Source organism: Theropithecus gelada, chromosome 13, assembly GCF_003255815.1.
Source record: "Theropithecus gelada isolate Dixy chromosome 13, Tgel_1.0, whole genome shotgun sequence".
Classification (NCBI taxonomy): Eukaryota; Metazoa; Chordata; class Mammalia; order Primates; family Cercopithecidae; genus Theropithecus; species Theropithecus gelada.
The window spans coordinates 50,936,250-50,955,414 of record NC_037681.1 but is presented as its reverse complement, the minus strand read 5'-3'; the positions used below and the strand labels follow the sequence as shown (position 1 = coordinate 50,955,414).

Genomic DNA, 19,165 nt, shown 5'->3' with positions numbered 1-19,165 from the left:
ATCTAATAAAGAACATATATTTTGAAAATTTTTTATTAATGGTGCCATAAGACATGCAATAATTATAACCCAGACCTACCTTTCACAATAGTAGGCATTTTTATAGCTGGCTGGTGGTAGAGAAATAGTATATAATAAACCCAGGGCAAAATTTTTCTCCTATTGAAGTCAAGTGGTACAGAGAAACACAAGGTTGCAATAACTATCTGTTTAACACCATATTAGAATCTGAAACTCATTGAGATACAAATATAGGAAACATTTAATTAAGAACCACATTTCCATATTGAATTTTACATGATCACATGCCAAGACCTTATTCATTTAAGTTACAAATGACATTTTTCTGTAATTCTCTTCTAATAGTATACATAATCCAGAAAAAAAAGTACCCTTTTATCCTCCAGTAGTTAAAAAAAGAAGAGAGTGTCTTAGATAGTTATTATTTGCTGTGCATCTGCCTCAGGTGGCCCTCTGGCACTGCCATAAATCTCATCTGTGTTGCAATGAAAGGACTCCATATAAATTAAAATCTGTAAGTGTCTGATCACTAGACTGAAGGGGGTAGGAAGAGCTGCTAATCAGATGTGCATATGTGTGTATGAGAGAGATGCTAAAATTAGGTCATCTTTAAGAATTTGTACCAAACTATAAATTTATTGAGTACCTATAATATTCCTGGCATGGTATTAGGACCTCAGATATAAAAACAAATACGGCACAGTATCTCTATCCTAAAGAAGCTCAAGTCCAATGAGAGAGATGGACTAAAAAAAAAAAAAAAAAAAAAAAAAAAGCCACTAAAAACCTTCTGGTTATTAACAGAAATGTATAGATTATGATGAGAGTAACAAGAGGGAACTCCAATAACCTGGAGAGGTCAGAAAATTGTTTGAAGTGGAAAAGACACTTAAGCTGTCTGGAGGAACCCATGGGAGCTAGCCAGATGAACAGGAACAGTTTGGGAGAAGAAACAGCATGAGTAAAGTGTGTCCCACATGACTGGAGTGAAGAGAGGGCATGAAGTCACAGCAATAAACAAGACCAAAAGAGCCACACAGACCAGGACCTGAGCTTTCAGCAATGGTCCACTTACTATGTGCAAGCATTGCAGAGGATACGAAAAACACATACTCCTCACTGTTTTCTAAGGACATGCTGGTAGATCTCAGTTTGGAGGGAGGCCTTCAATTCATGTGTGAAATCTCAGTAAGCTCTGTAATTTCCCTCAGTCCAACTCCTAGATCCACTTACTACTATCACCCTTGACTCTGCAGCACTTCATGACACAAAGTATCTGTAGAACAGATGCCTTACAAAGAAAAATCAAACTCAGAGTGAACTAATTGTCATCCAATCCTCAGTGAGTGAAATATTTTTTAGGGAGAATCGTTTGAAGGACATGCAGTCTATGTATACCTTTAGAGTTGAGACACTCTAAATCCATATAGAGTCTCAGTGTTTTGAGCTTTTATGAGACTGCTCATTCTCATGTAATGGAATGTGTTTATTCCATTAGCCAACATGGACAACCATGATGAGTCTATGTGGAGTAGTCCTAAAAATTTCATTGTATTTCCCATAAAGATGCTGTTCAGGATCTTGGTCATGAAATGTACAATGTGCTCTTTGTGAAGAGCCATGGGAGATATTCCAAGTTTTTAAAAAATGCTTCTTTTAATCATCTGGCTTGCTTTGACCTTATACACATGGTCAATGATACTTCGGTTTCCTTGTATAAAAGGCACAGAAAGCTCAGGGCCAATGTTTGGACTCGTATTATACAGGAATGTAGAAACTTATAACATGTTTTGTATAGTAACCTCACATCTAGTTTTTAAAAAATTTACCCCTATTTTCCCTTACCTTGATTTCTTCTCTTTTGGTGCTGCTGCTATTATTATTATTTTTATTTTATTTTATTTTTTTTTGAGACAGAGTCTTGGCTCTGTCACCCAAGCTGGAGTATAGTGGTGCAATCTCAGTTCACTGCAACCTCCGCCTCCCAAGTTCAAGCAATTCCCATGCCTCAGCCTCCTGAAGATCTGGGATTAAGAGGTACGTGCCACAATGCTTGGCTAATTTTTGTATTTTAAGTAGAGATGGGGTTTCGCCATCTTGACCAGGCTGGGGCACTGCTATTATTATATGATACATATTTATGTTAGCCATTTTAAATCTTTATTGGAACATAGGGTATAAAATTACATTGACCAATTAGTTGATTGGCTCAAAAAATTTGAAGGGTATCTATTATATGCCAGGCCCTGTGCTAAAGGCTTGAGAAAAAAACAGTCAATGAGATAAACAACTACGCAAGTGATACTATAGTAAGAAAAATGTACATATAGCTAGTAGGAAAAGCATTCATACAGGGAATATAAAACAACGTACCCAACCAAGCCAAACAAAATCAGGAAGGTTTCCTGGATGACCTGTTATCTAAGGTGACATCTACAGGTTGAGGAAGAGGATACCGTGGGGAAGGCTCAGCATACTGTGCACTCTGGGAAAGAAGTGTGGTTCAATAAGGCTAGAACAAATGGTACAACTAGGGAGACAGGAGATACGGCCAGAGAGGTAGGTCATAGAAGGCCTGGGCAAATCATGTTAGAGTAGATTTAACCTTGGAATTCTGTGAGACCTGACTCCAGTGCCTGGACACCTACCTCAGTGTGCTGCCACCCTCATTTAGAAAAAGGTTTGACTCTGGCTACAAAGTGAAGAAAGGACTGGTTAAGGCAAGACCAGAGCTAGAAAGACCAGCTGAGCAGCTGTATGATAATTCAGAGAACACACAATGAAGGCCCAGACCAGTATGGCATTGCGAATGAAAAGAATTAATTTGAGAGATCCTTAAGGGGTAGAACCAAAAGGCCTTGTTTGGGATTTCACAGCATGTGAAAAGCAGAGCGGGGTGAGCCAAGAATGACTCCCAGGTTTCTGGCTTGTGCAACAGGGTCAATGCCTTTAGTTTCTTCTTTATTAATTTTCCAATTTTTTAACAGTAAGTATGTTCTGTTTTTACAATTTAAAAAACTATTATCTATTTTTAATAAAAAATGAACCAGTGTTGAGAAAATCAAGTCATCAAGCTATTTCTGCAATTTGATGGCAAAAAGAAAGAAAACGATTGAACCAAAATTTTGTTTTCCCTCTTTCAACCCAGGTTCTGCCAGAGAATGGAACCACAATTTGAAAGGACAGAGAGTTTGAATGTCATGTTTTGTTTTGTTTTGTTTTGTTTAAAGATTAGAGAAATGGAGGAGGAACCGGTAAAGGCAGAAATCAGAAAAATAAAAGAGGCTTACAAAAAGAAAATCCTTTATATATATATTTTCATTTAAACAGAACTCACAGTAGAGCCAAGGATATCAGGGAGAAATCTTGGAAATAGAAAAAAAAAAAATCTACAAAGAATAATTTTTTTTTTTTTTTTTGCATTTGAAAAACTGTAAGCTTATTATACAGTAGAAAGAACATGAGCACTGGAATCAAAAAGACTTGAGTTTAAAGTTCCTCTGCTCAGCAGCAGTATGACCCTGCGAAAGTTGCTAAACAGAGCCAGGCTCCACAGGTGCAGCACAGGGCAAACTACCACCTAGCTTAGGTAGGAGAATTAGGGGATACGTATGAGTGGTGAAAGAAGTAGCGATGAGTCTAGGTCCCCATCACCAGATTGATTCAATAGGTCTGAGCTTGGACCTCAGTATCTGTATTTTTAAAAAGCTCTATGGTTGATTCTTCTGCATGGGCAAGGTAAAGAAACGTGCACAACTCAATACCTGGCACAGAACTTGGTGAGTGTTAGATGGTTGTTTTTAAGTACACAGATAGGCTTCTATCCTTTTTCATTAAGGCTATCATGACTTTTTTCACTAAACACAACAACAAGATCTGTCCTAAATGAGCAGCTCAGATTTTTCGCTGGAGGGAAAGCGGGGGCGAGGTGGGCAGTGACTAAAAGGAACAAAGAAAACAATATGAATTCCCTTTATGGTCTAAAGCAATACCATGGCATTTGAAAATTCAACATGAAGAGACATCAAAGGTCTCTGACATGCGGTCATGTATACTTCTCCTGGGGCAAATTTGAAGAATTTCTGCTTCATGACGTGCAGGTCACCAGGCCACTTAGGTGATCTGGGTGCTTATCCACTGATCAGTGTACAAACTTCATTTAGGTTTTGTTGCACTCTATCATGTTCCTTGTAAAATGATCTCAAAAGCTACTAAACTACAAAAATATTTCTAAAACTGAGGAAATGGAAATTGTCTCAGAAAATATTCTAGCAAATGTCAAAAGTCTACTGTACAACCACATCTTATTTAACATAACGGAAAGGTCTTATCCAATTTCATAGTTTCCAGCAATAAAAGGCTGTATGAAAAGGTCAGAGTGCATGATATATAATGCACCCAATATTTCAATAATTTGTCTTTCTTCCTTGCCTCCTAAAACATGCTGGCTGTTCGAAAGGGTAATTGAAATGCCACCCTGGGAGAGGCTTGCTGACTATTATAAATGCAATGTGAGCCACAGAGAGGGGTTTCTGTTGGTCACCTTTAGTCCTCCACTGTAGGCCACAGACAGACTGGATTGTTAGCTCTAAGCACTAACCAAAAATCTAAGAAATTAAAATAGTTTAACAATGCTACTGAAGACTACGCTGTCTATGATTGGTATACTGCTTTTATTTCCTAGGCAGCCATCAACTTTCTCAGAGCACATGAGAACTATTGTAGACAAATATCAAGAGTCCCACAAACAGGACTGTTAGACACTAATTATGTAATCTGCATGTTAAGTCAGCAATTCTCTCTCTCTGAATACAAACTGAAGAATTTGGTTCAGGGGTGCTGATCCAAATTACCCAGTGGGAATTTAATTTTTATTTTGTGGTTAACCCTGTATTCCCCTGGAGTAATAGTGGAAAGATTACATCCTTCATTCCTTTATATTTAGAATTTAAGCATATGAGCTAAGTATGGATTGAAATATAAACTGCTTTCTTTGAATTCAAAAACAAGTATTTCGAACCTAAAACTCAAACAAATCTATATGATCTCAAGTCTTAATATATGAGCTTAAAGATCAGAAAGCCAGGCTGGGCCCCTTTCTGAGTCTTAGATTCCCATTCTAAAAGGGAACTCTGGACTAGATGACCTCCAAGATCCTCCTCACCTCCGATCACTAATGAAACTTCTCTATTTATTCACTTGAACCCCAAGAAATGAGAGTTGCCCTCAACTCCCCACCTGATGCCTCCTTGGCCTCTGCCTGCTCTGCTCCCCTCCCCCATTATCTCAGGCAGCATCACAACCAGCCGCCTGGTGACTACCATCTCTCCGTGTTCTGGCCATTTAGCTTCTTTTTAAATTCTTTTCCTATTAAACTCTTTCTTAAAGAAAATATTCCAGCTCACTAGTGTTAGAAAGGTGCTTAATGATCTGGAGATTTTGTTAACTAAAATCATACTATAAATACAAGCAGCAACTAGTTACAGTAGAAAGAACATGAGCTATTCAGTTAGACAAAGTGTATTCCAACAATTTTGATGAGGTTCTTTACCTCAATTTCTGCTTCAGTTTTGCACAATGAGATAAATATTTATAATGGTAACTACCACGTACAGTTGTTGTGAAGATGAATTGATCATGGGCATATAAAACATACAGCATAATGCTAGGTACCTAGTAAATGCTCAGTTAATGTTAGCTGCTATACTATTATAGTTATCCTCATCATATTTTTTATTTTTATTATTATAGTATACAAGTCCCATTCTATGTTTCTAACAAATAAAATCATCTAACTGTTGTTTTCTAAGTGAAACAAATGGAATCATCTCTGTTTCTTTTTACTGATATAGGAGGGATGTTGGGGAGACCAGCTGCCACAACTGGCAGGAAAAATTACATATTGTGGTTGCTGACTAGTGCTTGGAGTGAGGACTAATACACATTCACCAAAGTTATAAATCAGTTTGCTACTAAAATATTTTCCAGATTTCAAAACAGAGCTCTATAGATCGTTCTATGATGTCAGAAATACCTTTAAAGAAATCATTAAATACTGTAAAATAGAAAAACATTGTTGAATGAGAAGGGTGAGTCTAAGTTACATGCCACAGTAAATGGTATCAAATTAAAAAAAAAAAAAAGCATCACTACTTGAATGTCTTCGTGCCTCTCCACCCCACTCCACAGGCATGAAGAACCATATTCTCCATGAACTTCTATGGGTAGATGGGCACTCACTAAGCACATCCAACAGGAATGTCAAGCCCACAAGTCCATGCCATATTAGTTGTAATCACAGAATTTCAAAAGCAAACCAAACTAATATGGATAACATTTTTGGTTTACCATAGCATGTGATTTCGAATTGATTGTGAACCTTTCTTTAAATCATGGGTACTTGGTTATAAATATGCTTCATCTTGGCAGGTTATACTTTTTATCTTAAAGCATATTAAATCCTAAAAGAACAATAGTGATGCCATTGAGGGAAAGAAGAACTTCGTACCTTTTCTTACATAATGGTTCAAGACTTTTCATGTTATGCACAGCAGTTTTATGAAAATGTATCAGTTACCAGATGAAGGTGGTAATTTGTCACAGAGATCACCATTACAGAATATGCTTACTGGAAATCAGAGTGAAGAGCAGAAATGTGCAAACACAGTTCTTCTGTTAGCTGACTGTGGGCTTTGAATTGTTATAAAATTAACACTTCAGTATGTTTCCAAATAGTTACTTCATATGTGTGTTATTTGTATGTACAAATGTGTATAAATATATAAACTTGCAAATATGCAGAACTATAATTAAAAAGTACAATTGGTTTTCATTTACATCAAAACTTAAGCATTTAAATGGGTGCGACATCATCAACGGAATCACTTTCTGCTCATATATGCCCCCGAATAGACGTAGTTTGAAAGAAGTGTGATATGAGCCACAAATAAGGAAGAAGAAGGTTCTATCCCTGACTCAAGTAACCTGTGAAAATGTACTTACCACACTGGATGCCAGTTCTACTATAAAATAGTAGAGGCAGTGGCACTTCCCTTCCTACCAACCAGTTACTTGGTGGACTGAGTGAAATAATTAAAGTAAAATTATTTTTCAAATTGTTATATTTCTCTATAGCTTAAAATAGTAAGAGAATGATATATTCTCAAACCCTAAGAGCTGAACATATGGTTAGTTTAAGTGATAAGATTTTTTTCTTTCTTTTTTTTTTTTTTTGCTTTTCATGAGTACTAGAGGAATGGATTAAGTGATAAGATACTCTTAAGACACTTTTGGCCAGGTGCAGTGGCTCATGCCTGTAATCCCAGCACTTTGGGAGGCCAAGGCTGGTGGATCACAAGGTCAGGAGATTGACACCATCCTGGTTAACATGGTGAAACCCTGTCTCTACCAAAAATACCAAAAATTAGCTGGGCGTGGTGGCGGGCACCTGTAGTCCCAGCTACTCGGGAGGCTGAGGCAGGGGAATGGCGTGAACCTGGGAGGCGGAGCTTGCGGTGAGCCAAGATAGCACCACTGCACTCCAGTCTGGGTGACAGAGTGAAACTCCATCTCAAAAAAAAAAAAAAAAAAAAGAAAAAGACACTTTTGCCACTTGGAGAAATATCCTAAAATGGAATTATAGCCTAACTCTATACATACATACATATATATACACACACATACACACACATATGCACATATACACATATGCTATATGTGTGTGTACATATATAAAAGTATGTAACATAGAGTTATGTCTGTTCCAAAAAAGGGGAAAGAAGTTTTTACAGAGATCTCTTTTATATCTCTCAAGAATACACGGCAAAATATTTTAGTACATAGGTCAACTTGGAATAAAAACACAGTATCTCATTTCTTGAGATAAAGTATTAAAACATATTTTATAAACTCTAAAGGGCTATATATAAAGCTTAGCAATTTTTGCCACTTTCATTAAAAAGTACATTTTGAAATGGGTGCTTACCTTCTCTTAGATGGTCTACCACGAAAGTAAAGCCTGTAGTTCTTGGATGTAAAACATATTCATATTTCTGAAGTCCATTCTTTTCAGCAAATGCGTTACTTCGAGCCTTGCTGTTCTCTAAACAAAACAATGGACCATTATAAATCATAAACTAAAGGGAAATAAATGAGGTAAGGAAAGAAGTACAGAATTTTTTTGATAAAAATAGCAGTTAGTTATTCTATAATGACTGAATACTGAGTCAAATGAGAAGATACAAACATTGCAGATGATCCGTTATCAAGATCCCAGACCTACTTATGTAACCAGACCCAGGTTTGGCTATTTGCTGCTCGAAAGGCCAAGTTTAGTGGAAGGGAAAGAAGGTTTTAAACAGAGAGTCAGCAAACTGAGAAGATAGGGAACTAGTGTTCTAAAGTCCCATCTTAAGTTTTAAAATTTATCATAGTGTTTTCAAAAGGAAACTTGCTATGGGAAATGTGTGGATGGCACAGGGTCTGTGTGTCTTGTTCTGATGGCTATCTTGGGTAACTGGCCATCCAGAGGTCCACTTGGCATTATTTGACTTCAGCCTGGTAGTAGTGGACTAATCGTTCACAACTCCCCCTAAGTGGGAGGATTCCACAGGGCCTCCATGCCTGGTTTGTTTCAAAATTAGCCTCTGGAATTTCTAAGCAAGCATATAGTAGATAAGCATACATAGTGCAAGGAAGTGTCTAGTGTAAAAAGAAGGAAAACAGAGTTTCAAAGTACATTTCGAGGCTATATTCTAAGACTAAAGAAAAAAAGTGTTAAAATGCATTTCAAAGCTGAGATGCTCGGTTATACTTACCAGAATTTAAAAAAATTATAAGAAAGGCATAAATAGATTTTTATACATTTTCTGAAATTCATATTCAAATATTTTAATTTCTTTAAAAGATTTCATAAAAGTCAACATTCTATGAAAATTAAAATGCTAATAAACTAAAATTTTGGTAAAACAATCCCTGTATAAGAAAATTGAAATATTAAAATATAAAATGCTAATAAAACAAAACTAAGACACTAACAAAATATAATGACCTAGACATCCAGAAGAAATAACTAGCAATCAAATATATCAGATCAACATTCTTTAAAACCCAATAATTTAAGCCTTCCATGTAAACTGAAATATCTGCCTTGCTCAGGCACAGAGTATGCTAATATTACTAACCCAAACCACTCCATAACGGAATGGGCACATGATTAGCACATCATGTACAAACATCTGAACATGGTTTGGCTGAATATAGTTACGGAGTCAAGTACATGTTCCAGTTGTTGGCAAAACCTCCTTTTTCCATTCCATGAGGTAACTTTACAAGTTCCAAGAAGAACCAAACCCATTATTCAGCAAATACATTTGGAAAAAGTAAAGTGTTCAGAAATTTGGCCTCAACTGCTGGGAGAGATCATGAAATACTTTCTGATGACAGCAGATGTTAGAACCCGCAATCCTCAGCTACATTCCGAAATTTATAAACTATTATTCCCAGTTACAAGAAAAATACCTATATTGACACAACTTTACTAGGAGTGAATTTAAGATCACTGAATCTTCAAAGTCTCCAAAAACCATAGATGCCTTCCATAACACTGAAATATTCAAAGAACACTCCTATAGAAGGTGTTACATCATTTCATGATAGAGGAATTGAGCCAGGCAAGTCAAAAGTAAAGCCCCTACACATGAAGAGTAGTAAGTTCCTCTCATATTCATTTGAAGATACCCTGGGCATGGGGCTACAAAACAATACTTATATTATAGACAGCTGACAGGACCTTAAACGGGATTCGGAATCCCAGAGACACCACAAAGATGAGTAGTAACTACCCTTTAGTTTGGTCTTTCAGTTTATAAAACTCTGGGGATTCTGAAAGCAAAACTGAACTGTTGTAGAATGTGAGTACAAGTATAAACAGCTCTAAAACAAATAGTCACAATGTGGGAAGGTAAAAATGATCAGAAATACAGAGAGATTAGAGATGCAGACTTTTCCATCTACCCCCTAGTTCATCTACCCATCCCCAGACTCCGTTATTGCTAGTAAGTGCACTAGCATCCCACTTTCTGACCACAGCCTGTCTTGTCACGTTTCTCCCTATAACTATCCCACTCCTGCACTCCTTCCACCCATGGGACTACTAGCAGCTGCTCTCAAACCAGCTGGCCACGTTCCCACCTCAGGATCCGTGCAGTTGCTGCTCCTCCCTTCACCCAGAATGCCTTTCGCCCATACAGCTGCATGGTTTTCTGCTTTGTTCATTTAGTCCCTACCTAAATAGAAACTTAATAGAGAGGCTTTCCCTAACCATCCTGAATAAAACAGCACCCTACACTCCCTCTATGACTCTCTATCTCCTTATCCTGCCTTATTTTTCTGCATAGCACTTAGGACTGACATATTTTTATTAACTTAATAGTTTATCACCTGTCTTTCCTCATAGAACATAAAGTTCATGATAGTAGGGATAAAGATCCAGGCACTCATATACGAATTAAAAAGAATAAGTTGTATGTATATAGTAGGTGTTAAGTTATATGCAATAATATAATTGTTACAATCTTTCCAAATCAGGGAAATGGAACTCAAAATCATCATATACTAATTGTGATGACTAATTTTATATGTCAACTTGAATAGGCCATGATACTCAGGTATCTCGTCAAATATTATTCTAGATGTTTCTGGGAAGCTGTTTTTTAGAAGAGACTAATATTTAAATTAGTAGACTGAGTACAGCAGATGACCCTCCACAATGGGAGTGGGCTCCATCAAATCAGGTGAATGAAGGTCTTAACAGAAAAAGACAGAGGTGCCCTCCTCTCCTCAACAAGGAAGAAAGAATTCTGCCTCTAGACTGCCTTTGGCCTTGAATTTCAACTGCTTCCTGGGATCTCCACTCTGCCGCCCTACCCTATAGATCATGGACTTACCAAGCTTCCACAACTGTAAGAGCCAATTCCTTAAAACAAATCTCAACCTCTTTCTATATATACACATCCTACTGGTTCTCCTTCTCTAGAGAACCCTAACTAATATGCCAATACAATATAGAACTCCCTAACCCAAGAATAAAGAATAAATACGGATGGGTGCACATATGTCTGCATGTGACCAAATGATTCAAAAGAAATGGACCAACATTAAAATAGTGTTCACTTATGGGCAGTGGGATTATAGCAAGTTTTGTGCACACTTCTATGTTTCCAAATTTTCCTTAATTAACATATATTGCTTCCATTAAAAAGTTATAACCAACAATAAAATATGAAGATAGAATATATGTAAAGTTAGATTTAAATGCACTAATTTAAATGTACATGCCAGCTAGATTCAGAACTTAAATTATAAAACAGTCTGATTGGGCTGAAAAACCCAGTTTAAGGTTAGTATGGTAGTAACTAAACACCTTTTAATTAACAGATACTTTTTCCAAACTGGAGATATTTTGTTAGCCTATTTTTAAAAATGACTTTTTTTTTTACCAGCTCAATACAATTATCTGTATTATACTGTTAAAAAAATATTTAAAAGCTTCACGATCAGTCTGTTTTTTCTCCTTGGCAAAGTCTAGCTTTAAAGGTAAATATCATTTGCATTTAAAATATATATGCAACTACATCATGTAATGGTAAGCACTCTGGACTCCAAAATTATGCAACTAGATGTAGAGTTCATCACCTATAAAAGGAAACCTGAGAACAAATATAGAATGAAAAAAGTTTTACATATACATTTTATGACTCTGAAGGTCTAATGTATGAACATATTAACACTAATGTAGCAGTAACATATGACCTTTCTTTCATTAGTTTTTGTTTACCAAATAACTTTCAAAGTTGACATTCTTTGGTGTATATTTTCGCATTCACAAATATAAATCTATCATTTCAGTAAATGGCTTTCTATACTCAAACAAAGCTGATATTTCAATATCGAAATTTAGGTATTATACATTCTAAATATTATAAAATTTAAATATGGCCACCTATCCCTTATAATTTCCTAATGATAATTTAGTTCTGGAAATCAACTTACAACTTACAAGAATATATTTTCAAGTTTCCACAAGCAGCCATTATTATCCTCAGTATTATCCTCTGTGATACAACCACTTTTAGAATCTCAACTGTAAAAATTCAAATATATACTACACAGTCGGCATATATTTTAGAGATCTGACTAGTATATAAAAAGTGCCACCATTCATTTAGCTCAGTTCCATCTGCAATAGATGTGTCAAAGATCTCTTAATTGCTACCTACAGTAAATCCTAAAATACCTTAATTTCCCTTAACAATCTATTATGGCTCAGTCACCTATTCACTTGCTTAAATATGTATGTAATGTCTATTTTTCATCTTGAACTCTCTTTTGTAATGAGTTCCATAAATTATTATGTCCGCAGTGTGAACAGTATGTTCATTTACCTGTTCTCCTCTCTTAAATTCTAAGGGTTGCCCTTCTTAGTCTATTACCAAAAATTTGAAAGTTCAGTTCATGTTCTACCTCTCCATACTACTTGAGATTTTAGATTTCAGTTCTCTCCTGTTTCAGCCTGTCTTCCCTTATACAGCAGAGCTGTAAGATCCACTGAATCCTTCTCAAATTCTGCTGTATTTTTCTTGAAGTTATCGGGACTATTAAAAGCAAATTTTGGTCTTTTGAGTCCAAAGATTCTACAGAAGTACTTTCTGTCTAAGCTATGCCCCCACCGCCACTCCTCCCAGTATCAACCAGAGCAGTTCTGCTTTTATCTGTCTTATCATCTAACATCCTTGATAGAAGGCTTCATCTGCAAAAATAATCCATGGTTTAAAAAGTGTGAAAACTATTGATTTAGTAAGGATGACAGACTGTTGAATATTTTGTTTATAGTTTTTGTAAGACTTTCTTGAAATCCATTGGCAATTCCTAGCCTATACGGTTTAAAATCTGGTAGCCAGGTGTGGTGGTAGTATCTGGTGTAGGCCCAAATACTATAGGCTTGAGCCCAGGAGTTCAAGGCTGCAGTGAACCATGATCATGCCACTGCACTCTAGCCGAGGTGACAGGCTCAAAGAAGAAGAAAAAAAAAGTTTAATATTTAGGAAGGCAGAAAAGTTAAAAACATGTCTTCCTGTGTCCTCGCTACAACTCAATGATGGCTGAGTTTTCTTGAAGAAGGGCAAAGCTATTCCTGCTTGTAACAAGGATAGGGCTTAAATATCAGGAGACAGGTAACCTGTTAATGTAAATCAACAATAACTGAAATTAGTTACTATCAGATCTTTTTCTTATGAGGAAGAAGCTGAGGAGTAGGAAGGGTTTAATGGATAAATACCTTAGAAGAGGATAAGAGAATATAAACAACAGGTAGGGGAGGATAAACATTATCTAAAACATGATTTTAAAACTACGCTTACATAAGGATAAAAGCCTGATTTTTTTTTTTTTTTTTAAGTAAAATAGCTATTTATTCAGCCTGTTGTCATGCCAACATGTTCTGTGCATATACCACTATAATTAGCACATCCTTTGTAACAGGCAAAAAGCCTGATATTTTAAAATATATTCTGAGGCTTAAAATATAAAGTTCAAAGATGGCAAGTATGAATAATATGACCTCTTGGAGTTGCCTACTATAAATTAAATGGGCTAGAAACCAAGAGTTCTGAGTCCTAACATGCTATTGATTAACTGAGTGACCTTAGGGATAAGCCATTAGTTTTTTTGTTTTGATTTGTTTTGTTTTGAGATGAAGTCTCGCTATGTAGCTCAGGCTGGTCTCAAACTCCTGGACTCAATCCATCTTCCAGTCTCAGCCTCCTGAGTAGCTAGGATTCCAGGCATGGACCACCACACCTGGAAGAGCCCTTATTCTTATTGGTGTTCAGTTACTACTTCTGAGAAATGAGAAGTTTAGACTACATGATTTCTAACTGTGCCAAACCCAGGCTACCTTACCTGTGAGATCAGTCCCTTCTGGGAATATGAGGAGTTGAAGTGGTTCGTGAATATCACAAAAGTAATCAATCATGTCTTCAAAATGGCTCTTGTCATCCTTCCATTTCCTATGAATGAAGATATAGGCAGCAGCCTGCATGGCCCAACCTAGAATCAATTTAACAAGTATTTACCTATAATTTTATTGCCAATATCCACATATTATTGAATACAATATTTCAGTTTTCTGGTTTTACTATAAATTATTTATTATCATAAATGCTCCATGATATACCATAAATTCAGCACTGATCTTGGCTTAAAAAACTAACATATATATATGAGAAGATCCTAAAAGAGATTTGGTAATCATGAGGTTTGCAAAATTCTCAAAATTATCTTTTCAAGTGAAAACTAGCTATTAAAATATTAAGGAAAGAGTTTTTCCTTAGTATTTATCACTAACTTATCCAAAATTTTAACAATCCTAGCTAAACAGATATTTTAACCAAGATACCTACAGGAGATAAAAGAATATGTGCTGACAGCTTACAGAGCAGTAAGCAAAAGACTGTTGTCAAGTGTATAAGCATTCTCTTTAATATTTCCCTTCTGATACTACTCAAGTCTCTAAATCCAACTGCTATTTTCAATGTTAGCCACTTTCTATTGCATTGAAAAGGGAAATTGTGTAATGGTACTAAACACACTAATCAGAGTGTACAATGTGACTACATTCCTTTTCTCTAGGGCAAATCACCCTTGCTCTTTGAAGAGGGAGTCCTAGATGTGCCATGTTTAGATGACCAGCCATCTCCCCCTGGCCACAATGACCAGAATTACTACGGTAGATACCTAACTGAGGCAGCCAATCCAATAGTCTGTCCAATAGCCCACAAAGCATGAAGAGCTTGGGCAAACACAGTAAATACCTAGGCCAACTAAATGTTCCCCCTCAGAAATTTCACCTAGGACCACAGAGAAAACAGACAAGTTGGTAGCACACAGTCAAATGGACAGACCAAAGAGCAGAGGGGCTGAGGCAGGATAAAAACAGCATACAAGAGGCCACGTGCAGTGGCTCATGCCTGTAATCCCAGCACTTTGGGAGGCCGAGGCAGGCAGATCACCTGAGGTCAGGAGTTCAAGACCAGCCTGGCCAACATGGTGAAACCCTGTCTCTACTAAAAATACAAAAAATTAGCCAGGCGTGGTGGCAGGTGCCTGTAATCCCAGCTACTCAGGAGGCTGAGGCAGGGAGAATCACTTGAACCCGGGAGGCAGAGATTGCAGTGAGCTGAGATTGCACCATTGCATTCTAGCCTGGGCAACAAGAGTGAAACTCCATCTCAAAAAGAATAAATAAAAGCATGCAAGAGTGAAGGGCAAAAGCTCCAGATGAGCCAAGCCCCCTAAAGCTGACTATGATTCATAACAAAAGACAGTTTTAATCTCCGCAAGTCCTGGCCAGTCTACAGATCCACCTCTTGGATATCCCTGAGAATCCACCTCTCTTCCTGCTATGCAGGAATAGAGGAATAATAAACTCTCATTATTTCAGCTGGTGGTTCCTTGCAAGCAAAGAACGCAACTAAGACAACAGCTATCATCATTTGGTAAATACAGCAGTACCCTGAGAATACATAAAAATAATGTATTTAACAGTGATTAAATACACACATAGCCGGGCATGGTGGCTCATGCCTGTAATCCCAGCACTTTGAGAGGCCGAGGAGATGGATCACCTGAGAGACCAGCCTGGCCAACATGGTGAAACCCTATCTCTACAAAAATACAAAAATTAGCCAGGCATGGTGGCGGCTGCCTGGAATTCCAGCTACTCGGGAGGCTGAGGGGGGAGAACTGCTTGAACCTGGGAGGCAGAGGTTGCAGTGAGCTGAGATCGCACCATTGCACTCCAGCCACACAACAACGTAGTTGGGCAATGGAGCAAGACTCCACGTCAAAATAAAAAATACACATACACACACACACACACACACACACACACACACACCACGCTTTATTTGGTTTGGGTAAGTCCAAACTAGAATACTGTATTTTACATATATAAATAAGCATGTATTAAAAAGTTCACTTCAGTGTATAGGTCTTGCTGATAAGCATTCAGTTACTAGTCACTATAATGTCAGTCTCATTCACCAATATTGGACATGACCCCACACTGCCTGCTCCCACACATCTGTCCTTCATTGAGGACACTTAGGCCCACAGAGCAGTGCGTGTAAGCAGTACAGCTCTGGAGTTAAACCACCACAAGCCAGCTGTTCACCCTTCAGACCCAAATATAAAATGAGCACAATGCAACACTATTTACCTGAGGGGGAATGATGTGAGAAACAAATAAGATTATTTAGCACAGAGTGTTCAACAGGTAGGCACTATTGTTATAATCAACAAGTTACAATAATATCAAGAATATAGCATCAGGGATTGTAAAATGTAACAAAAGAGTTCCTATTCACAACAGCAAAACCAAAATGTGCAGAAATAAACCTAATTACCTTGCAAGAGTCACATGAAAACAATTACTTAACTAGAAAGAGATGGAGAGATTACACAATGTTTTTGAACTCAACCAGTGATGCCAATGATCTCCAGTGAAAATTTCAATAGCATGAGGGTGTGTGAGAATTTGGCCATTTGACAAAGCCAAAAACTAAAAAAAGCTACAGATTATCTATAATAATAAAAAGGTGAGAATATTCAAGATAACTTTGCAGTAGAATAATAAGCAGGAAAGACATGAACCATTAAACAAGTGTATTATGAAGCAACAATGATTAAATCAAAAGTACACCTGCAAAAATAGGTGAATGGAAAAGAATGCAAGACTTAGATAAAAGTCCTTGAATATGTTAAGGATTTGGTACATAATAATGACAGAATTTCAGATGAGTGGGTAATGACTGAGTTGGTGTTTTTTAAACATTTTTATAGAGGTATAACTTACAGTGAAGTGTTCAAACAGTAAGTATATATAGGTATAGAGCTTAATAAATTGTCACATATACATATATGCCTGGCTGTCACCCAGTTAAGATACTAAACATTTCTAAAATCCTCAGATGCTCCCATGTGTCCCATTCCCAAACCTTCCCCTCCCAAAAGAAAACCACTACTCCAACTTGTAACACCATAAATCATATAAGTAGAATCACACAGTATATATTCTTATGTATTTTGCTTCTTATGCTCAATAATTTTGTCGATGAGATTCATCTATGTTGTTGTGTGGCAGCATTTTCTTCCTTGCAATGCCAGTATTGATATAATTGCTGGTGTCAATTATATAAATATGCCACTGTAGACCAATATACAGTTTATGCTTTTTATGAAGATTCCTTGTCTATTAGGAATAAAGCTAATACAGATAATCTTGTACCTGTCTTTTGTTGAACATGAGCACCCAATTATGTTGAGTAGATAACCAGCAGTGAAACTGCTGCCTCATAGGGTTTGTGTCTGTGCAGCTTCAGTAGATAGCACCAGTTCTTCAAAGTGATTATACCAACTGACACTCCCACCGGAAATGTTCCAACTGCTCTATCTATATTTTCCCCAACACTTAATCTTAGGAGTTCTTCTCATTTTAGCCATTAGAATTCACGTGTAGTAGTTCTGATTCACATTTCCTGTATAATAATGCTGAACATCGTTTTTTGTTTTTTTGTTTTTTTTTCGAGACGAAGTCTTGCTCTGTCACCCAAGCTGGAGTGCAGTGGTATGATCTTGGCTAACTGCAACCTCCGTCTCCTGGGTTCAAGCAATTCTCCTGCCCCAGCCTCCCGAGTAGCTGGGACTACAGGCACCCGCCACCATGCCCGGCTAATTTTTGTATTTTTAGTAGAGACGGGGTTTTGCCATGTTGGCCAGGCTAGTCTCAAACTCCTGACCTCAGGTGATCCAACTCCTGGCCTCAGCCACCTCGGCCTCCCTAAGTGCTGGGATTACAGGCGTAAGCCACCACGCCTGGCCAACTGAGCACCTTTTCATATTCAAATTAGTAATTCAGATTTCTTCATTGTAAAGTACCTCTTCCAAACCTTTTTTTTTTTCTTAATTGATTTGTCTGTCTTTTTCTTAGTTTTTGGGATATGAAGTCCATCAGCTATAAACACAGACACACACATACACATATACAGAATATAAACATGTCATCTTCTCCATGTACTTGGTGTTTTCTGTGTCCTGCTTAAGGAATCTTTGCCTATCCCAAACTCATTAGGACATTATTCATGTGTTCTTCTATTAGCTTTACTGTTTTAACTTTCACGAGTTTATGCATGATCCATTTCAAATGAATTTTTGTGGATTATGTGAAGCAGAGGTTAAAACTCTTTGTTTTCTGAATGGACATTCAATTGACCAGTGGCAATTATTTAAAAGGCCAAGAGATTATAATTTAAATAAAACATTTTAAAAGCATTATAAAAGAAATACATGTACTGTAAAAAAAAAAAAAAAAAAAAAAAGTCAAATAATACAAACGTAAGTAGACTAAAACATAAAAATACTCCTTTATCACTACTTCCCTCAATTGTACTCTACCAGTCATAATCTCTTATTTGTAATCATGAGTAAAAATTTGATGTGGGCAGGGCACAGTGGCTCACGCCTGTAATCCCAGCACTTTGGGAGGCCAAGGCGGGTGGATCACCTGAGGTCAGGAGTTTGAGACCAGCCTGGCCAACATGGTAAAACCCTGTTTCTACTAAAAATATAAAAATTAGCCAGACGTGATAGTGCACGCCTGCAATCCCAGTTTCTCGGGGGCCGAGGCAGAATTGCTTGAACCTGGGAGGCAGAAGTTACAGTGAGGCAAGATTGTGCCATGGCACTCCAGCCTGGGTGACAAAAGTGAAACTTCATCTCAAAAAAAAAAAAAAAAAATTGATGTGAATTTTTCCACTCCTTGAGAATTTGTTACATATATGATTGGTGCTTTTAAAAAACATGTTAGTTCCAGTTAAGACTGGTTGTAAACACACACACACAGGATCATACCTTCTACACTTTCCTACAATGTGTTTATTTCATTGACCATGTCTACACATAGGGAACTACTTCATTTGATAAATAACTGCATTGTATTCTCTAGTAGCAATTCTCAAACCAGTTTTCTCTTTTTAATTTTCCAAACTTGTATGAACTGAGTTTTGTGAAATTCAATGAGTTAGTAGAA

General features: G+C 37.0%; 1 protein-coding gene across 3 annotated transcripts in view; it reads right to left on the bottom strand.

Annotated features, from left to right (window-relative positions):
- Window positions 1–19,165, bottom strand: part of LCLAT1 (lysocardiolipin acyltransferase 1) — a 219,367-nt gene that overhangs the window by 77,365 nt on the left and 122,837 nt on the right. For all 3 annotated transcript variants that reach the window (XM_025354950.1, XM_025354949.1, XM_025354948.1), the window contains 2 exons: window positions 13,981–14,127; window positions 8,006–8,122 (listed from right to left, as the gene is read on the bottom strand). In XM_025354950.1, coding sequence (XP_025210735.1) covers window positions 8,006–8,122; window positions 13,981–14,119 — 256 coding nt within the window. In that variant the 5' untranslated portion in view covers window positions 14,120–14,127. The remainder of the gene's footprint in view (window positions 1–8,005; window positions 8,123–13,980; window positions 14,128–19,165) is intronic.